This window comes from Labrus mixtus, chromosome 5, assembly GCF_963584025.1.
Source record: "Labrus mixtus chromosome 5, fLabMix1.1, whole genome shotgun sequence".
NCBI lineage: Eukaryota > Metazoa > Chordata > Actinopteri > Labriformes > Labridae > Labrus > Labrus mixtus.
Window position 1 is genome coordinate 5,421,626 of NC_083616.1, and position 21,197 is coordinate 5,442,822.

At 40.5% G+C, this 21,197-nt stretch overlaps 1 protein-coding gene across 2 annotated transcripts; it reads right to left on the minus strand.

The window, feature by feature from the left end:
* Positions 1 to 6,771, minus strand: fgf17 (fibroblast growth factor 17). 2 transcript variants are annotated; one of them, XM_061037428.1, is made up of 5 exons: positions 6,400 to 6,771; positions 6,271 to 6,307; positions 5,868 to 6,012; positions 3,620 to 3,726; positions 1 to 982 (listed from the first exon to the last, which is right to left on the minus strand). In XM_061037428.1, exons 1-5 carry the CDS (start codon positions 6,429 to 6,431, stop codon positions 692 to 694), a joined length of 612 nt encoding a protein of 203 aa, XP_060893411.1. In that variant the 5' UTR covers positions 6,432 to 6,771; the 3' UTR covers positions 1 to 691. The 2 variants fall into 2 exon arrangements, with proteins under 2 accessions (XP_060893411.1, XP_060893410.1); XM_061037427.1 differs by having other exon boundaries at positions 2 to 982; positions 5,868 to 6,045.
* Positions 6,772 to 21,197: the final 14,426 nt, after the last annotated feature.

A 21,197-nucleotide genomic window follows, 5' to 3' on the forward strand; every position in this document is an offset into this window, starting at 1 on the left:
TCGCTCGCTTTGTGTAGAAACTATGTTGTCTCATTCAGCAGTCAGTAAACTCCCAGTATAAACTCTGTCATCAGTGACACACTTTGAGTATTGGCTAGTGAACGCATGGGGTAGAGAACGAGCAGGGAGACAGGGAGGTTCATGATTGGTTCATCAGATTGGTACCTCGTGGCAGACATTGGTCAAAGTTTTTACAGGCTTACAACTGATACAGATGACAGATATTCTTTGTTCCTTTTTCAGAGCACATGAGTTATTAATTTCTGTCAGGACCTAAAGACAATTTCAACCAAAATCTTAAAAAATGGATCTGGAGGAAATTACCAACCCTGCCTTTAAGACAGCATGATTTTTTAGCCTGGGGAAAGTATTTGTCACAGCCTTGTGATTTAAATCTGATGCAGTTTGGCCTTTGTTATGCAGCAGTTTGTGACTGACGCCCCTCATCCCAGCCTCCCACCAGTCAACACAAACACATACACACATGCACACACACACAAAGGAGGATTAAATATAACCCATCTTCTTTACTCTCTTTCAGTATTTACACGTGATCATTTTACAGCAATATTACTTTAGATTTATGGCTTTTTAACCACATTATACCTATCAAAAATATACAAAAATAAAACTGCATCTGTTTCTTCCATATATCACAGTTCTGTCATCAGTCCTTTGCTGTCTCTGCGTGTTAGGAAGAGGTACGTGATTTCCTGTTCCGCTTCGCGCGACGTGTGGACGGAAATCGGATGAACTCAAAGTGTTTGCTTTGGTCCGTGTTGGGGAAGGGAGGCGGGCCCGTGTGCAGCCTCTTGATGAAGTGGACCTCTCTCTGGTTCTCCCTCGTCCTCGAGGCTTTGATGGGCCTCCCTTTCCTGGTGAACGCCACATACCAGCCCTCATACTTGGCATTCTGGAAGGCTGTGTAATTGTTTTCCAGCACTTTCTCTGTGAAGATGCAGTCCCTGCTCCGGCCGTTGGGCTGCACGAGGAGAGAGAACACAGGTTTGAGTTAATTGCACATTCAGTAAGAAGTTTGCAATCCTTTCATTCAAGTACAAATCAAACAAAAAAACTGCTGCAACAAACAAGAGCCCCATTGATATGGAGTTTTTGATACCAAAACCAATCTGAAAGGGTAAAATTCTCTGTTTACTAAAGTGGTATGCATGCATTTATGAGCTGAATAACTTATACACTTTATTCTGTGCATTGTGCAACCATTTGGCACCAATTTGACAATGCAAAAATAATCAAAAGGCTACTTTGTTAATCTGACTTTTGATGCCCCTGGATGAGCCACTAAAGCAAACAAGACCATCAGCAACAAGCCTGATCATTTCTGATTTTTGAAGTCTGCCGCAGGGTAGGTGTCAGATGAAATGATAAGCTGGACGCTGCAGGAGTAGCCTTTGCTGAAGTTTTCCCACAGCAAAGAGTCACAGCAAGTGATATATTCGACTGTTAAAAATCAGCAAGAGGAGGTTTTTCTTCAGAAAACAAAACTTTCACCTCTACAGGACCAGATCAGAAAAGAGATCAAATGTAGCACAATGTCCACAGGAGACGCCATAATCCACTCAAAGTAAAAGTTCCTCACAGGAGCTTTTAATGAAAATGTTACATCAGTGTATGTTTTCAGCAGATTTGGGATCAGACAGGAGTCTGCTCATCTGTGATGCTTTGCAGACAATGCAAAGAGTATTAAAAAACAATTGAGCCAGAGCTTCTTCGGCCAGACAAACTATGTGATGACACCTTTTCTTAATCAAAGTTTCCAACGTTGAAAAAATTAAAGTTTTTATATCTGCACATAATGGAACAATATATCGGTAATTGGCGCATATCAGCTAATCATTTTCAAATCAAACCAATGTATTAGTCCTGCTCTTCATCATACAGCTGTAGCGATATCCAAGTCATGTCATCTCAATTCAACCAATTGGGAGTTTTTTTTTCTTCACATTACAGCAATTTTAGAGTAATTTATGATCTTAAGTTCTTAAGTTTAAAGAGGAAAAATCCGACTTTGATTTCATAAAAGTAAAGATGTATTTAAGCAATAAAGAACAGAACAATAGTAGTATTTTTGACACAAGCTGATGTTATAGCTAACGTTTAATCTTCAAAGAACATCCTCACTACATGTTGACTACTGTTTGTGTCCCGTTAAAATTAAAAGTCAACATTAAAGTGTTTTTTTTCTAAAACAGACAATAGCAGATGCAGTCTTCTAAAAGAGGCACTAAAACCCTTGGTGAGGTGCAGTAAAAGATCACCTAATTAATGCGCTACAGTCAAATATCAACTAAATAAAAGTTTTAGCCACAGTTGCTAACTCCAACATCATTGGGCTCGCCCGAAAAAAGCTTTGTTCGTTATAAAAAACGGGGATGCCACCATGATGACAAACAGATTTATGACTTGTCATGACAGCCAGATATGTGATTCTATCTTTTCCATTTCCATGAAGGAAGTCGAGCGTTGACTTATGACCAGTGCATGATGGGAGGGAACTTTCCCCTCGTCGCTGTCAGCCAATAAGAGGGAGCGACACTCACTGCGTCCTCTGAGGGATCCTTGTTTCCAGCACATCATGTCCTGGGATGACGGACAAGTTATGAGAACACAATGACAATGGAGTGAAGCTTCAGTGTGGGAGCTGCAAGTGTTTGTTTTAGTGGATGTGAGATCCGATAAGGTGAAGCCATGCAGGCACAGCCCTCTGAAAAAGCTCCGAAATGAAAGGGTTGTACTGAAGAATGTTTTCTTAGAGACACAGAGAGCTTTTTGTCCGCCTGTTTGAGAGCTGATCTGGTTCAAACACCTGCCTTACCTATTAAATCATCTCAGAAACCCTGAGAGGCAAGAGGAGGGACAGGTTTGTTTTTCTGTTTCAAGAGTTCGCTCTCCTTTATTCACCTGCACAATCTTTCCTCATAGAGTTAGCGTCTTAGTTTTATTTAATCCGTAAAACACATGGGATGTTGACTTTTTCTTGCAAGTAAAAATATCAAGATTTAAAGGGATGCATTTTTTTTTTTTTAATGATTTTGTTTTCTAAAGGGTTTTAAAAAATGAAGGACGGTTGCATTTTCTCTGTTTTTGTTGTTGTAATACCCGTTGCAGACACAAGAGGGCGAAGTGCACAACTTTCCCATGTATAAGAAAAAGGGCTTGAATCATTCATGTTTTATTTCAGGTGAGAGCTGGTTTGAAAATCCAATAATGCAGAAAGATTATCCAGAAACACTTGTTTTCCGCTTACCTCAAGGATGAAAAAAACAACTCAAAAAGATTTAGCTAAAAATAAAACATTAAACACTGAGTCACACTAAAGGGCAAGAAAATAGTTTTCATCAGTTCTTCAAAAAGTATCCCCCGAAATGTTTATCACGTGGGAAGTGGGACTTAAATATTTGACTTTATTAATTAAGATCGTTTTTTAAAATAATTGGTTTCAAAGTCTTCTTGTAGAATATGTCTGCCTTATTTGCCATCTTAAACATCAAGCTGCTTTTTCATTTCTTCTGAAAGCACTGAGTCCAAACTTTTCAGATCAGTATTAATGCATCGAGTCTTCTTGGTCTCAGACAAGAAGTGTTTGTGAATATCCTACCTTTCCCACAAGTTTCCCCTTCCGGTTCATGCAGAGGTAGCGCCCGCTCTCTGCACCTCTTATCCTCACTCGGCTGCCAAACGTGTCCGTCTCCACGAACAGACGAGCTGCAGGGGGAAAAAACAGAGAGGAGAGAGAGAGTTAAAGAGCTGGATTCAAAAGAAACACAGAAACATCACATGTTTTCAAACTGTAAGGAGTTTTGTGTCATATGGAAGTTCACTTAATTTTAGTCAAAATTGGACTAAACTATTTTCCTCTTGACATGATGCTCCTATAGCTGCACAACATCAGACCTGCAGAGTATTTCTGATCAGCTACTTTGAGACTCATCTGCATTCCATACATCTAAACAAATCAACCTGTTAAGATAAATGAAGTCCTCTGAGCGATCTCTCTGGCCGAGCAGAAACTCCACACAGACAGCACCAACTGTTGAGTTAATAAAGGTAAGCCTCTCTGACTTTTAACCCTCTAACACCAAATGATTACACAAATGTTTTCACGCCACATTAAAGAGCAGAATATACATTCTCAATTGAATTTGTCCTGCAGTCAATGATGGCCATTGGCATCACAACAGCCTTGCGTATTGGAGCTTCACAGACAAAGCAGTGGTCCTAATCAACTGTTAATTTGCCAGACGATGGCTTCATGGATGCAGCAGGGAGCTGAATTAACATATACAGCCCTGAGAGCGGCTCACAGAGGGAGGGACGAGCACACTGGAGGTCCAACTGCTGGTTTGCCTGAGGACATCAGACCCCGGCGGGGGCTTTGAGGACCGACTGGTTTTCACCTGATGAATCTCTGCAGATGTCTCTGGCTTTTATTACAGGTTGTACTACGTTTCAGCTGACAGTGGTGCAAAAATCAAAAGGCAGCTCAAAACAGGGAGAAGGTTCATGAGTTTACAAAGACGACTAACGAGACATTTTTTTGTATTAGATGAAACAAAACACTCAACTTATTTCTTCATTACAAGTCTTTAAACTCGTATGTATAAGGCCTTTGTCTTTTTCAGGCAGCTACTTATCATTTAAACTAACAGAGTTCATTCATTCTTAACAGGGTTGATCAAAAATATTAATTTATTTGAGTTATGTTGATATTGTGGTTTTTGATGCAGTACTGTTTGTATGTATGCCATGCTCAATGACAGGAAATGCTGTTTTTTAATCATTGCGATAAATAAAATGATGATTTCACTGATCATATTTCATATTGAGTTTCATTTTCTTAACGTTTTCATGCATATGGTGGTGTGTTCTACAACATCAATTCAATCACTATAATTCTGTTTTTACAATGAATTGAACCAAAGGCCCCCTGATAAATCCAAGCTCTAAAAGCTAAATACGATTAAAGATTTTGAAACATGGACATACATTTATATTCCTTAATGTAATCCTTATTGAACATTATTGATTCTTATAGTTATGTATTGGCTATTTTCAGGATTTGTTAAATATTATCAATTCATGTAAAACTGGCCGTAGTTTTTTATGTGTGATTGAGGATTTACATTTTTAGGGCATTTATACCTAAATTGGTACATGTCCTTGTTACAGCGCCCTCTAAGGGTTATAAGTGTCTAACAAGCTTATTTTCACTATTCATTATTAAAAAAGGTTCTCTATCAGTTTCCCAGGTTGCGACTTTATTTCTAAATTTAGACAAAAATCACGTCTGGAAATGAAAAACTCAACTTACCTCACTTTCACAAGGTCTACCAAACTATTCAAATTACATTATGAGTTTTATTTGTAGGCCTTTTACATTGATGGTCCTTCCCAGTGTTTTATATGTTTATAAAAATGTTTATGCTAAAGAAATTAACGGAAAAAATGCGTTTTTGAAAGAGTCACTTTTATTTTTGTTGGTAGAGAAACATTAAAATAAATTCTGTTACGTTGTCCGTTTTTATGTTTTTGTTTTGAAAAACAGTCATTCATAGGGATGAGAATTAAACCTTTAAACCAAACGAGTCGCTTGAGAAACAGGCTATAAGTCTATTTGTTTTTCCTCTCTCGTTTTTAGCAATATCTTCAGAGTAAAGGGGGCAGTTTTAACCATTATTCTGGGTTTTTAAAGATCAGTGGCATTTATTTAAAATAGGATCTCTGGGGCTTGTCCAATCCCACTGTAATTATAACACATATAGTCGTGAATAGTGAAATAGGCCTATCAAAAATAAAAACCGAGCACAGCTAAATGGCGCAGGGTGACCCGGGGTCAGCTCTCTTACCGTACAGGTTTCCATCCTCAGCTGTGGCGGTGACCCTTTTGCCCTGAATCTGGACGTGTTTCCCGCTGGTGCGGCTGTAGAGCTGGTACACCCGGACCTGTCTGCGGCTCAGCTGGTCCGTCACTGCGCCCTGCGTCCTCACATACTGCTTAAAATTAGGAGACGGGTGATTCTCCCCCTTTTTTTATGCAAAGGGAAAAATGAAATGCATAATTTTTTTCGTTCTAATCTGATATTAAAAAAATAAATGTAATGAGCCAATTTTGTATAACAAGTTATACATGGATTTTCCCTCAAACTTCTAAACAAATAAAGGGAATAATATCCGCTTTATAATTTCGCATTCAGTGTATATCTTTGCATTGTCCTACTAAAGAAAAGGTCAAAAGTGTAATGCGCTTACCTGAGCATGGCACCACAGCACGAAAAAATGAAACGATCTGCAGGAGGGACAATAAACGTAAGATGAGTTGTTAATATAAGTAATTTAATGTTAGTTGTGTTTTAATATCAGCTTGATAAGTCGTCTTACATGTAAATACAGCGCTGGTTTATTCCATACATCCTCCCTTTTAGTTCATCCGATCAGGAATCTTGAGGCAGATAAATCCCACAAGGATGCGGTAAATAAATCCAGCTCTCCTGACCTGTCCATCCAAACCAGCAGAGTCTTTAATAGCAGTAAATCCCCTCACATTTATCTAAAACCTGATCCAGCTGACTGAGAGGTGAGGACTTCAGTAGATCCGCGCAGCGCGTCAAAACCACATCCATCCTGTTATAAAAAGAAGAAGAAGCTGATTTCAGATGTTCTCCCACATCCCCGAGTCAGACTGTGAGGGACCCCCGTGCGGCTCCGTGCTGCTCTGCTTGGGTTTAGTCCAGGTTTTGAAAAAGCCCTCTGTCTCCCCGGGATCAGGCTGCTCACTGGTTAAATGTAGAGACACACAGTCCCCTCCCTGAAATCTGCAGGCTGTGGTGGGTGGGCACAGCAACACGACCCCTTAATGATGATTTAATAGGAGAGGCAGATGTGCGATAAAAAAGAACACACTCAACTAATTTAAGATTAGCAAAACAAAATGCAATAAATAGACAAATAAAGAACGTAAAACTCTTAAGAAAACGCAACAAGTTCATTCAGAAACTCTCCTTGACGCTAAATCATGCAGATCATCACTGCAGCATTGTATTTAAAGGTCAGTAGCCTCATAAGTTGCCTTATGGGTGTGGCAATTAGGTGTTAAAGAGCACCCCCCCTGCCCCCCCCCCCCCCCCCCCCCCCAGCCCTTACATCTCTTTTATCTTATGTTAACTGGTCACACTTCCAGCTCATGTTAAAGGAGGCCGAAACAAATCATAGAGACAAAAGGCCTGTTTCATCTCTTCATCAGAAGCAATCAACATCCTTAAGACGGGCAGGAGACTGTTTCCTTTTCCTCTCACAACATTTAATTAACACAGTGAACAAGAGAAGGAAGATGTTTGTTTCAGTCTGTATCTGACTGTTCTTTAGTGCACACACAAACGCTGTGTGGCTCAGTTTCAAATAGAATCAAAAGCTTTGGTACCTTTTTCGGGCCTTTGTGCAAGTTTGTGTCTTGTTTACTTTTGCGTTTTGTTGCAGTCAATTGGCATCTTTTTACACTCATCGTATGTTTCTTTAAGTTCTGTTGAGTGCCTTTGGTCCTTTAGTGTGTAATTGTGATTAACAGTATCTCTGTCAGGTTGTTTTGTTTGTCTTTGTAGTTGGTTAATGTCTCTTTGGCTGCGCTCACAATGCAAGCTTTAATGCTAGATTCTAAATCTTCTCTCAGAGCCGTGTATTTGTTTGGCCGTTCTCGTTGCTTTTTTAAATGTGTCCTGGATCGGACTCCTGTGGGAGTCCACATGTGAAAATGCAGCTCAAATCTGACTTGAAAAATCTGACTGATTCCACTTGACTTGTGCTGTTCACACTGTCATAGAAGAATCAGATCTGAGTCACATAGGAGCAAATTAAAAAAAAATCAGATACAGGTCACTTTTGCCTGCAGTGTGAATGAAGACTTTTGGCTAAATTTTTGTCTTTTTGGGGTTCATTCTGTGTCTCATGCAGTATGTCTACAATTTTTGGCTGCATCTCTGTTAAGTTATTTTGTGTCTCTTTGAAGTCCCTTTGCTTTTCTTCTAGATTTCACATCTCTTGTGTTGCTATTCATGACTCTTTTTTGTCACATTGTATCTCTAGTGTGTTGTTTTGTCTCCCTTTTTTGTGTTTGTTTTGTATCTGTGTGAATGTTACATTGACTTCTTAGTTAAGGGTCTCCTCAAACAAAGGCCCCCCCCCCCCCCCCTGACCCTTTGGGCCCCTGAGCCCGAGCGTGGTAGAGCCCGTTGGCAGAGTTTGTGTCCATGAACAACAGTGTAACACGAAGCTTCAAGTGCCTTCACATCTTACCCTTCTCACGTTCTCTTGACCCCTCCACCACCTCGGTCACCCCGGTCTATGGGCAATAAAGTGATAAAATGCAGCAGTTAGGCACCTCTGACATGTTGATCTGCTTCTGACAGAGCAGCATCTGATTCCACTCGTCCCTGTCGCTTCTTACTGTAAAAAACACAGCGTCAGCTCGTCAATCCATCAATCAGGGCTCCTCCTACATCACAACAACTTACATTGTTTTAAACTTAAAACACACAAACCTGTGAGTGATGTAAAGGAGCCGGGCCATGATTTGCAGCATGATGCACGGTGCAGAAAGTGTGTGTTTTTATTTGTGTGTCAATACACTTTAAAGTCTTTATATGATGACGCATCACCCAAACAAAGTGTCTGCTGCTTAAAGAAAATAGGACTTTTGGTTTTGGATGTGAAGTACTTTTGCAGTAGCTGTTGTCGTCTCTGTGGATTTCACAGATCTCTGCTATCAGTAAGAAGTTTATTTGAAGGAATAAAGAAAGAAAAAGAGGAGATTGGACCTCATTCAATCTAAGAACACATCGGCTAACGTCTAACTGAAGTAACAGCCAACTTTTGGAGGGGATTTTTAGTGTAGCGGTTAGCAGTATAGGATCGGAGGATTGTTTTACTATCTAATGTTGAGAAACAATATAAGAATGGAGATTGCTACACTTGAATGAATATGTCTGTTTAAAGATATTAATTAAAGCTAACGGGATCCAGGATTGCATTACGTTGGACTGAAGCATGGTTGATACTTCTGGGTTGAATCTACAGAGTCACTACGTCGTAATGGCCTACGCTGTTGTGAGTACTACATACTTGTGCGTTGGTGTGTCTGCCTATAGCGTCGCAATAATCAGCCTGAAAACGTTAGTTGGCAATGCAATTTCTATGCCTGTTATATTACCATGTTCCTGTTCTGCCACATTCTCTGCTTGTTTGAGGAAACCATGGTGTCTGAAACCATGGCGACTGAAACTCGGCGTACAGTGTTGGAGCTGATAAATACTGAGCAGCATTTACATTTATTCGGGCCTGCAGAATTTTGTCAATGGCGGAGATACAGGAAATGTTGTAAATGCAAAAAATGGGATGCCACCCAGAGGTCCAATCACAGCGCTCGCAGTTGCGTTGTTTTGGTGCGTAGTTACATTTTTGAAGAGGTACATGTCAGGCTACCTACGTAGGCTTAGGCTACCACGTAGATTCAACACAGAAGTATAAATCAGACTTTAGTTCACTCTCCACATGGACTGTTTTCCATCGTACAGACAAAGCCTATAAAAAGAACTATAAAAATACACTCCAGAAAAGGCTGTGGCGCTAAGAGTTGGGTTTTATCTGTTCATCTCAATCTGAAAGTATTATTTGTTTTATTTTAAAATATCTGCATCACTGTGATGCTTCTTGGATGTTCTCTCCAGCCAGGTTTTACAATTACAAAATAATCAATTTTATTTTATTGATTTTCTTTCTTTTTTACTTCTAACTTTGGTCAGACTTGGTGAGCAGTTTGATCCATGATGTGACACATTAAAAACAAGACCGATTTCCATGACTATTTACCATCCACAGAAGATGAATTCATACAAAGTGGCGTATGTCTTTAGGGTATATCGGTCTTTCTGCCCTTTTTTTAAATCATTTTTGGTGTCTTCAAGTGTAAAGAGTACACTCCTAATATGTGTTTTTGTTTGTGTACCTATAGAGAACAGGAATATAGATATACAACATGTCTTCAGGCAGAATGTCTCGCGGACGGCCCGAGGCACAGAATCAGTTGCACACACTTAAGTTTACAAAGTTACCTAAGGCTGTGGAACCTGATCTTCTCTTTGAGTGCCTCTGAGGCAGCCCGTCAGGCACTCAGGCTGCAGGTATGACCGCAGGCTGACAGGAAGAGTCTGATGACAGACTCCAGCCTTGGCATTGCTATTGTGAGTATATTAGCATGGTTAGCATTTAGCTCAAAAGAGTGCTGTCTTCAGTTAAGCCTTTCGGAGCAACTACCCAGAGTCCTCTTTCTCTTTCTCTTTTAAATCAATGAATACACCTGGGTTTAATCTGTTGAAACAGTTCATTCTAAAACAAATGAAAGCTGTTTCATTGCTTCATAAACCACTTAATCTTCAGCAGGAGATGCACCAGGCTTCCAGGTAGCTCCGGTGTTAACTCAGCCTCCATTATTTTACACTCTTAGTGACATAGTAGGAGGACCAATAAAGCCCAGTTTTCTTGGCATTCATGGGCCATGGAGGCGTCAAACAAAACAGGACTCTCAACTAGAAAGTTTAAGTTCTGTGTGAAGCAAAAAGTCAAAGTATTATTTGAGGCCAACACCTCAGTAGGTTAACTTGCTCCGTTAAGTCGAGCTACAGTTTTAGTTTGATTACGCTGTTTAATCAGAACAATGTGTTGTTCCTGCTTAAGCACTCACCATTTTGATTCTTCATCTTGTTTTCTTCCTGGCTGTCTTCTTCTATGCATTTATACTTTCCTGGGTCAAGTCAAAACCCAGCACAGAATCTGTGGAGCTTGATCAGAACGCCTGGGCCAGTTTGGGGCTGATTGAGGTGTTCAGCGTGCGAGAGTAAATCAATCCCCAGCTGCATTATCTCTGTGGGTCAGTCTGACTTTGAGAAACTCGACTTCAGTCAGACTGTTTACATATATTTATGTATTTAAAAGTCTAATACATACTTGGACTAACACAATAAATCAACTTTTTTTTAACATAACATAACAGCCTGATGTGTTTGTGCAAGACACTTCAAAAATTGTACTTAAAAATGTACGCCACTTCTGTCTGTGTTAGTAGAGTATGTAGTTACTTACTAAGATATAACAACGCCATTACAATTACTAACATTTAAAATCACACATTACTCATGACTGTAAGAGCATCAGCCAACAACAACACAAGATTAAGGTTTATTAACGAAGGTTTGGCCGGGGAGGTATGAGCTTTCTGTTTCGGAAACGCCAACGTTTTTTTCCCTTCTCGAGTTAAACGAGTATAGCAGTGAGGCGATGTCTATGGGCAGGAAGGAAAAATCTGTCCAGCGACGAGAATAGTCATTCTAATCTTATGAAGCACGGAGCTGAACAACACGCTTCTACTAAACTAGCTGTCAGAGAGCCATGGCCCTGCGAACACCATAGACCCAGGTTGAGCTCACGTTAGCTCGGCAGACCGAAGAGGACACGCTCCATACAAACAGACAAGACTTGATTTTAAATCAGACAGCTCCATGGTCTGTAAGCCAGGACCAAACAGACTGATAGACGTACAGTATGTTGTTGACGACATGCCTCATATCAAGTGTTGCGTCCGTTGCCTTCAGCGAGCTAATTAGCAAAAGACCTTTATATTGAACATGTCTACAATGCTATATGAATGAGCGAGTTGTTTCCTCTCATTCAGTGATTTGAGTAATTGCAAATTACAGCAAATTTCTGCCACAGGAGGTTCATCCAATGGTGGACAGTACAGTAAATTTCCCAAACAGCGAGTTTCTTTATGTTCATATAAAGGATGCAGTGAGAGGCAAATGCACCAAACATTTCTCTAAGCTACCTACTTATTTAACAGTACATTTAAGTCATATGAATGAGTGTTGTTTCTTATTGTTGCTGATAATACTGAGTGCTAAAATATGCTTTAATCAATAGAACAGCATGGGAGCAAGAAATACCCTCAATCTCAAACTAATAACCACAGTATATGTCTCTGGGAGTAAATGACATGACAATAAGGTTCTCTAGTGGTTTTTTATTATCGTGAGGAAACAAAGTTTGATATACTTCTGATCAGCTGCCAAGTTTCCCAACACTTGAAAACAGTGAAACACGGTTCCCATCGAGCTCGGCCTCCTCAGGGTGACTGTAGCTGCAGTGACAAGTGAAAGGGGAACTGGTGGTCTCCAAACAGCTCTGACCACATCGTAAAATTCTCCGCCATAAAGAGCAACTGGCCACTCTTTCTGACCCTGCAAAAATAGAGGCAAGGGTTCAGAAAGTGGGTGGTCCCCTTTATGAATGATCAAAAGAAGAGAAAAGTAAAAAAAAAAAAAAAGGAGGATTCACTTGGACGGGCAGCCTGCTTCTCAGCAGCAGCAGCGGGGCTCTTCTTTTCCTTCTCTCAACCCGTACCCACGATCAGGTCAGTCTTCACCACTCTCAGTCAACTGATTCAGCTGCTGGGAACGAGAACAGAACAGTTTAGGCTCTTTTTAATGTAAACGACTGCTGAGTTTATACACTCAGGGGGAAAAATGTTCAACTCTGTTCTTATTACTGAAGCTGCTGACCCTTAGGTATCGCCCTGCCATTTGCAAGCTGACCATTTGAGCTTGCCAAATTTGACACAGCTGACGCGGGCAATAAATTTGAACTAGTTTCCCTACCCCCCTTTATCCATAATGAGTGTTGCCCTGCAAAGCCTTTGAACACACACAAACACACTCGTGCACACATACCAGCAATCCTACTGGGATAATCATGGGATCAAGTTGTTTTTGTGATAAGAAAGACAATCTTTAAAAAAAAAAAAAAAAAACCTTGCAACTTCACAACATTGCTTTAAACTTTAAACTTGGCATGTTTGAATGATGTTGTGTATTTCTAAAGAGGATCTGTCAGAGCTCATAGGTGACAGACAACATTGTCAGGGTGACCAGACTGTGCAAATCCCCCAGAGTCCCCGAGCGCTGCGATCTCCGACAGGTGATACCCGAGCTGCTGATCCGTGATTAACACCCGCCAGTTGCAGACAGGCGCTGACTGCTTCATCTGCAGGCCAAGAAACTGGGAACATGTCGGACTTCAAAACTAATAAAGTGACTCACACAAATGCCCTTCTCAGAGCCGCGGACACTCAGCGAGAGGGTGGGGTAGGGGGGTTACAAAGGGGTGGTAATGAAAATAGCCGGACGTCCAGCTACGCCGAGGCTTCAGAGTCAGACAGGGCCCAGCATCTGTGTTATTTTTAAGGAGCAAAATGTCACTGAGCAATGAACATGCTCAAGGCGCATATCTAACAGGGTTAGATGCAAGGTCACGCCGAAGCCAGATCGCTTTCTGAAGACAAACGCTGTTGTAAATGGTAGTGACACACATGCTACCGCTTTGAAGTCGTAACTGAAGATCCTGAGAAATTCATTGTTAGCTTTTAATTGATTGTGCTGGCATGTGCACATGGACCCTGACTCAGAGGGTTGCAGAGAAGAAGGAACTCTGTCAGGACACTCAACACATTGACAAGCACAGAAAGCCCCTTCATTTAAAGAGATGTCTAATATTAATTTAATGAATGCACTGATTAAATTGTTGCTAAGTTATAAAATAAAGACATTCTGATACTTATCAAACCCGGGTGTTATTCGAAAAAGAAAAGTTCATTTTGACTTTTATTTGTGATAATAACACGACCCCAGTATCTTTACAGCAAAGACTTAAGCCAAGCTTTTGATTTAGACCCAACTTTTAAGTAGCACAACTAATTTTCAAGTCAGGTCGAATTTCAGCCCGATAACACTTTGTTAGTCATGCAGTGTTCACTGAGCTACACCGGCCAAACACGGTCCGATAAACTGCTCCCAACCTTAATTTTCTGGCATTTTTTTAAATTTCAGTGGTACAACTGCACACCCTCGCATATAGTGAGAGCAGAGCCACAAGCTGACTTTGGGAGGGTTTTTTTTCTTCTGATAGTGCCAGAATAAACTCACAGACAGCTCCAAAAATCAACAAGAGGTATATTCTGTTTAATCTGTCTTCCCTATTCTGTCATGAAAGAAACGTTGGCAGGATATATTTTGGAAACTTCAGCCGACAGGGCATGTTTCTATGATTCAGCTGCTAGTAAACTTGTGTTTGTTGGTGAGAGAGAGAGAGAGAGAGAGTGTTTTTGCTTTCCCCCAGGTGGAGTTTATGTGCGAATAAAAACTGACAAATCTTTTGACCCTGACTTTGTGCAAACCTTTTCCTGCAGCTTCCTGTAAAAAGTCTGGGTGATGTCGGGGTGAGTCGGTGAATGAACGCAGCAGGTAATAGTCCAGAAGGATGTCCTACATGTTGAGCAGAGTTTCTCTGCTCTATACTCTTTACTGCTCACCTCAGTTGTCTGCATCATGTTTTGACTGTTGTGTTTGTGTTTATAGATATATTAACACAGAAACTGTCACACACACTCTTTTCGCCTGAAACGAGTATTTCAAGTTGTGAGAGTTTTTCCGGCACTGACAATGTCCTGCTAAGAGGTGCATGTGTGACAGGACAATTCAAGACTCTTTTAAGTCCTTAATGTCCTCAAATGTCAGGAGTTCATGTTTGAAAAAGGCTAGTGAGACGTTAGACTCATGAATCAGACTTGTCTGGTCCATGAATTAGACCTAATGTAACCAGTAGGATTGGGTATCAAGAACTAATCTAACTTTCTGAGTGGATTTGATGAGGAACCTGAATTTTAAATCCTCTTCGTGGGTGCTAACAGCTACATCAATTCATCAGAATTAAACCTTTAGTGAGAATGTTTTCTTCGATTAAAGTTGTACTTCTCTGCCAGGACCCGCTGTGCTGATCAGAATCAGAATCAGAAATACTTTATTAATCCCAGAGGGAAAATCAATCCTTACAGTTGCTCCAAAATATACAATAGCAGTAGAAGTATAGTAATAAAATATTAATAGAATAGAATAAGAATGTAAGTAAGATATCAAGAAATAAGTACAAGAAATATTCACACGTTGTTCATTACCTAATTTGTGACATGGACGCATAGACCACAAAGTTGTGAGAAGAGGACTATGGTGGACCGTTACAAGTGATCAAAGTTTAGCTAAGCTTCACTTAAAAAGATAATGACATAATGAAGTGCAACATGTGCAGTAAAGACATTTCCTGCAAGGGGGAAGCACATAATAGAAGACAAAGCAATTCAGGTACTTCAACACAGTGTGAATATGAGTGAATGAAACATATTCCATGTGCTATGGTCTCCCATCCACAATAACACCCAGTTCCAAAACACAGTTGAAGTCACATTCACATTTAAATTGGGGTAAAGGGATCATGTCTACAGACACTATAAAGGTGTTTTTACCAACATGCCCAATAACATGCAAAGCACATCACACTCAGCAAAGTGGAAAGGTACGCCGGAGAATCTGTGGCAGGAGAGAAAAAAAAAGCATGCAAACAATTTGACCTCTGAACACACACATTGGGAAACTGGCCATTTATTAGAAATTAGTTATGGATGGAGAAACATGTGACCTCCTGCTCCCAGAGGACACATCAGGCCATTATATTTGACTGGTTTGGGATTTCAAGGACTGGTTGATGGCCATTTTCAAGATTTATTCTGTCATCAGTTGACGGCAGGACCACAGACATATGTCGTTGATGTCACTGGGCCCTGCAGTCAAAACACGCCTCAGACCCCCGAGGAATTCTTCAGAGATATCCTTTAAAATAAGACCAAACACAACTGCAGCCAGAAGGACGGGTTTCTCTACCTCACAAGATAAGTCAACAACAGAAATGTTAATCCTATATGTGGAGTGAGACATAAAGAACAGCACCAAACATTTACATAATGAACACAATTAACTTTCTCTTATGAAGACATAGTTAACCCTTCACTTTAGTGAAAAATATCACGATGGGATAAGAGTTACCAGGTAATGACATTTAGGTCCGTGATTATTTCTGTGATGTTGTCGTAAACTATTAGACCCAAGAGGAAGAGATTTTTGTTTATATTTTGCATTTGCAGATTTTTTACTCATGCAATGGAATAAATTCAGAAAAACTGACATCCAATTCAACATTTGAACTTTGTTCTCATAATTATTCCATTTTTTTCCTCAACATACCTTAAACCTTGAAATTATTGTCAATATTGTGACTTTGTTGTTGACACTTGAATTAATGTGTTACATTTTGAAATTAACCCACACAGGGGGACTTCTCTCCCAGCACTTTAACTTCAAATATTGTAAAAACTTTGACACTTAAACATCTCCCTATTTTGACCTAATTCTCAGAATTTTGACTTTTTTTCTCACCTTCACGTTATCCTATCAGAACCAGAACATTGAATGACCCAAGAATGCACAGCTCATAATGAGGCAGAGTGTCATTTCAGTCCGGGTCAGTACACAGGTAATCCAAAGAAAGCAAGAGAAAACTCAAACTTGACCAAATCAACAGGACATGTCCGGTCATAATCTCAATAACTAAAAATAAAACCTCCCTTCTTTCATCGGTTTTTCTTTCTTTCTTGCCCCAACAGTCTTTAAATTGTAAAATATTTCTTACTAAATAACATTTTTTTGAAACAGTTCACAAAAACTCCTCATTTCAAACATATGTTGATGTCCTTTTATCAAAGTAATCTTGCACCAGTCTAGAATAAATGTGAAGGTATGTTACATTAGTTCATTACTGAATTTCTCCTCTACGTTAACTGTTACTGTGAGTCCGTTTGGTGGTTTATTCCAATAAAAATGTCTGTGGTGTGAGAGACACAGAGGCTGTATGTGAAACAAACACAAAGGAAAGAAAACAGAAAATGTATTCCTCTTGATTTCTCTTTGACTGCTTGGGAGTTTGCTGATTTATTCCAGCCTGGCATGGGGTAAAGTGCCAAACATTTCACCCCTGGGTGCAGATTTACACACTGTCACTCATCTTTTCTGGCAGCCCCTGACAGGTTATATTAAACACAAGTAAGACATCCAGCACAAAACAACAACATGCTTTAATTTCTTCTAATATCAATTACATCATCACAGGAGGAATTTGCAATAACCCCCCCCCCCCTCCCCCCAGTAATGAATTTACTTTATTTATCACAGGAAAATCTAGAGTAAGAGTTGCACCAGTTAATAAGATGCAGTCTGTTTTGGGGGGTCTTGTGTTCAGCAAAGTCCAAAACGTGCAGTTTCTGTGCAGCTGTGTAGCTCTTTTAGTACCATCTGTTTTCTCCATGTGTAGTTTGCAATCCTGATAGCTACAGTACGCTAGCTGAGCTCTGAGAATACTGTAACGCTGATGGATGTGAAGTCCTCTGCCTGCAGCCAATTTGCTTAGAGACATGCTGCGAACCTCCGCTGGTCATTTGTTGTCTTTAATTGAGGAGACTTTTCAATCGAACCGCAAAGTTTATTTGCTTAATAGTATACCACTGTTTTCTTTAAATGCAGGATTATGTCCTCATGAAAGAGAAAATATGTTCAGGGATTGGAGGTGCAGGTATAGAGTAGTGGTTAGTGCACACACTTCCTGTACAGAGACAGAGTTCTCCAAACATGGGTTCAAATCCGACCTGTGGCCTCTTTCCTGCATGGCATTCCCCCCTCTCTCTCTCTCTCTCCCTTACTTCTGACTCCATCCACTGTCATACCTCTGAATAAAGACATTAAAAGATCCCAAATAAACCTTCAAAAATGAAAGGGGGCTAATTTTCAATCATGTCAGGTCTCATGTTGTGGGTGATGGGGGTGTCATGGGGGTTCATGTCTCAGCACTTTATTCTTGTATAATGGTTGTACTAGTATAGGATGTATGTATATACAATATACTGTAGTATACAGCCCATTTTGTAGATGAAAAAATTGGTATTAAAAGTGTGTCTTTTTCACCCAATTTGACGATAATTAATCCATTTGACCACATCTAATGAAGAAAAGCAGCAACTTGTTATTTATAACAAATAACAAATTCTGTATCTGTTAAAAAAAATGAAAATAGATCATCTGTTACAGCAGGAATGAATTGATGGTAGGTCCCCCCTGCATCGGCCCCTCTGACAGGGAGCGGCGGGCCCCTGTCCCAGCTGGTGTGTTGCAGTGGAAAGGCTTGATGTGGGGCTGCAGCAGCTGTCTGCTCCCTCCGCCCCTTCCTGCTCTGATCTCTGCTCTGCAGTTCACACCTGATCAACAGCGACTGCACTTCACACAGGAATTTTCCATTTTCTATTTTCTGTCTCCGCCCCCCCCCCTACCACACAACAGACCCCAGACCCACAGCAAGACAAGTGGTTACCCTACAACTCGGTGGCTGGCGACAGCGACAACCACACCAGCAGTCACACAACAGCTCGCCTGGAATTCCAGGCTCGCTTCCATGACTCAGTTTCTTTGGAGGAATCAGAGTGTAACCAGTGCTCTATTCAAGTAAAGGCACATAGTTAAGTGTGATGAAAGACTGTGATAATGCTAACTACATCATGGAGGGAGCTAAAGGATATCATTTACAGTCTTGGTATTAGCCTTTTGTCATCAGTAGATCAGAATCATGTAAACTACTTATACAAAGTTTGATGTGGTATGTTAGCTGTTATTAGCCCTCATCCTGCTAATCTGCTGAACAATCACCAAATATTAAAAAAATATATATATAAAAGTGTGAAGACTCTTAAATACCATTTAATAATTCTAATGTTTAAAAGAAATAGAGTGTCTACCGAGGGCTCAAACTTGAATTAAAGGCTGAACAGGAAACTGCAGCATGAACAACAGATGCATCATTACAGTCATTTCTTTGAGAGTCTGGTTAAGGAGAAATGGGGCACCTTTTTTTTGAAGTCGTTAGTGCAGTGTGTCTGTATAACACAGGCTATTGTCTGCCCTCTTACCTGGCTGTGACCTCTTTGGGAGCTGCCATCAAACTCGGTCAATCTCTCCTCACATCTCACCTCTACCAGCCTCTTGTTACTCTTCTTAAGGCTCCTTCAGCGGCTCAGTGGCCCCGTCGACTCTGAAGTTGGGGACAGAAGCACCGAGCCACTCAGAAAGGCATCAGTCACATGCTGCTCAGACGTAGTGACACAAACAAACAGAACCTGTGTGGCGTTACCTCGGCTAAGAGGAGGGAAAACTGCCATCAGTCGGCAAGAGAGGTGTTGCATGGCAGATTAAGAAAAGATCAGAAGTTTAACAACAAAGTCAGAAATAAATGATCGACTGGAGGAAGCTGGAACTGTTGAATTAATATATCTACTGATCATGTTTATGATTTATTTAATATTCTCAAAAAAAAACTGCAGAAATCCTAAATTGCTTTTTGTCCAAAACAACAGTCCCAAAGAGTCTTTATAAACTGCCAAGAATAACAAATCCTTATATTTGAAAAGCCGAAACAATCATGTTTTACATTTCGACCTGAAAAATCATTAAAATTCTCATCTATTACTTGGATGGAAAAAATCTTATTGATCAACTTGAGTCTTGAGTAACAACAATTTTCCCAGGGTTTAAACATCTTAAAATAATTTCTATGAAATGTATTTTTGTTGTTGTTGCTTAAATCCTGCAGAATGTCTTACCTGTGCAGAAGGAGGGGGTGGGGTCAGGTGGTCATGGAGGGGGCAGTGTAACAGGACACTTTCAAAGACAGCACTTAAACACTTAAAGAGAAAAAAAACACAAGTGCGTCTCTTGTTTCTGCTCACCTGTGAAGCCGCAGCATCGAGCCCCGGGCGAGTCTCTACAGGACCTGAGGGGCTCTGACACACCAGCATGGAGGCTCAGCAGCCCCAACATATCATCCCTGTATTGTCTCCATTAGACCCTAACAGGCAGCATTAGTGCCGTCAGAAGCCTGGATCTCACTTGAGTTGTCGGTGGTCAAGTGGCCTCTATCTGTGTGTGCTCTGATAACAGCGTTTGATCTTTGCTTGATGAGAAAGCAAACAGCGGTGGGGGTCAAAGACGTTTGCAGTAATGCCATTAGCCCCCTCAGTGGGGTCACAAAAGCATGAACTGACAGAGTAATGGCGGTGGAGCTTCAAACAGGCGTTACCACTATCATGCAGTAAATAATTGGCTTTCAATTACTCTTTAATTGGGCTGAGTTGGTTTCATGATAAACACGACACCTACTGGGGGGGAAGGGTTAATTCATTTGCATATCTGGAAGAGGAAAGAGGTAGTTTAAAGATGATATGCAGAAGCAAATACTTAGCAAACCAATTCCCACAGCAGTTTGTAATAAAATGGGGAGTAATTCATAGATTTGGGTAAATTTGCACAAATTTCCCTTTGTTGCCCGTGACAACCAGCATAACGGGAAGTAGCCTATAGTTTGTGCATCTAACTTAGAATCTTAGAAGAGCTAGAAAGTCTACTAGACAAGTGGTGAGGGTGACCAGTTAAATAATATATCAAACACAATAAGAAACATTACAATAACAATCAGGCTAAAACAATACATCCAAGCGGTGGACCTCTGGTTTCACACCAGACAGAAAGAACTCTCAGGCTTAATGTCCTGAAGGCTTCCAGGCAAGTCATTCATGTCAACACATCACTTGTTATACTACTAAATACTACTACTACTTATAAATTTGTCAATATGTTAGGTTGTCTTATGGCCCTGACAAACCAAGGAGATCGTCGGTCCTAGTTGGAATGTCGTTGAGCGGTCGTCGCCCTTTTTTTTGCGATGTGTCCGGTTCCGTCGCTACCCGTCCACATTAGCCTTTTTTAGGCCGATTCGACATGTTGAATCGTCGCCGGCGGTGGGTGAAAGGGATCTCTCTGATTGGCTGCTTGAGCATGCCGCCGTAGTTTCCATGCTTTCACCCATTAGTGCTGTTTCTCCTTATATGTCGCCTCCGCCTCTTCTTTTCTTTTTCCACTAAGACCAAGGGCTGACAACAACCAGTGCCATTTTCAACTTTTTATTATAATCGTTATTCTCGATTACTAGGCTACCTATAATCCAAGTGGTGCGCGACAGTTTTCTGAGTTCTGTCTTGTAGTTGTTGGTTGTTGGTATATACAAACACGTGCTGATGTGTGAATCATATATTTTTTTATTTCTATTTACAGATTCTACCTAAAAAGGTATAATCTGCACACAGGTCTGGATGTACA

Bases quoted from the DNA above. Each gene is read 5' to 3' on its own strand.
- fgf17 (XM_061037427.1), bottom strand. From the start codon at position 6,431: ATGTATGGAATAAACCAGCGCTGTATTTACAT. The intron at 6,308-6,399 runs GTAAGACGACTT...TCCCTCCTGCAG, and splicing joins AACCAGCGCTGTATTTACAT to ATCGTTTCATTTTTTCGTGC. The intron at 6,046-6,270 runs GTAAGCGCATTA...GCATAAAAAAAG, and splicing joins TGCTGTGGTGCCATGCTCAG to GGGGAGAATCACCCGTCTCC.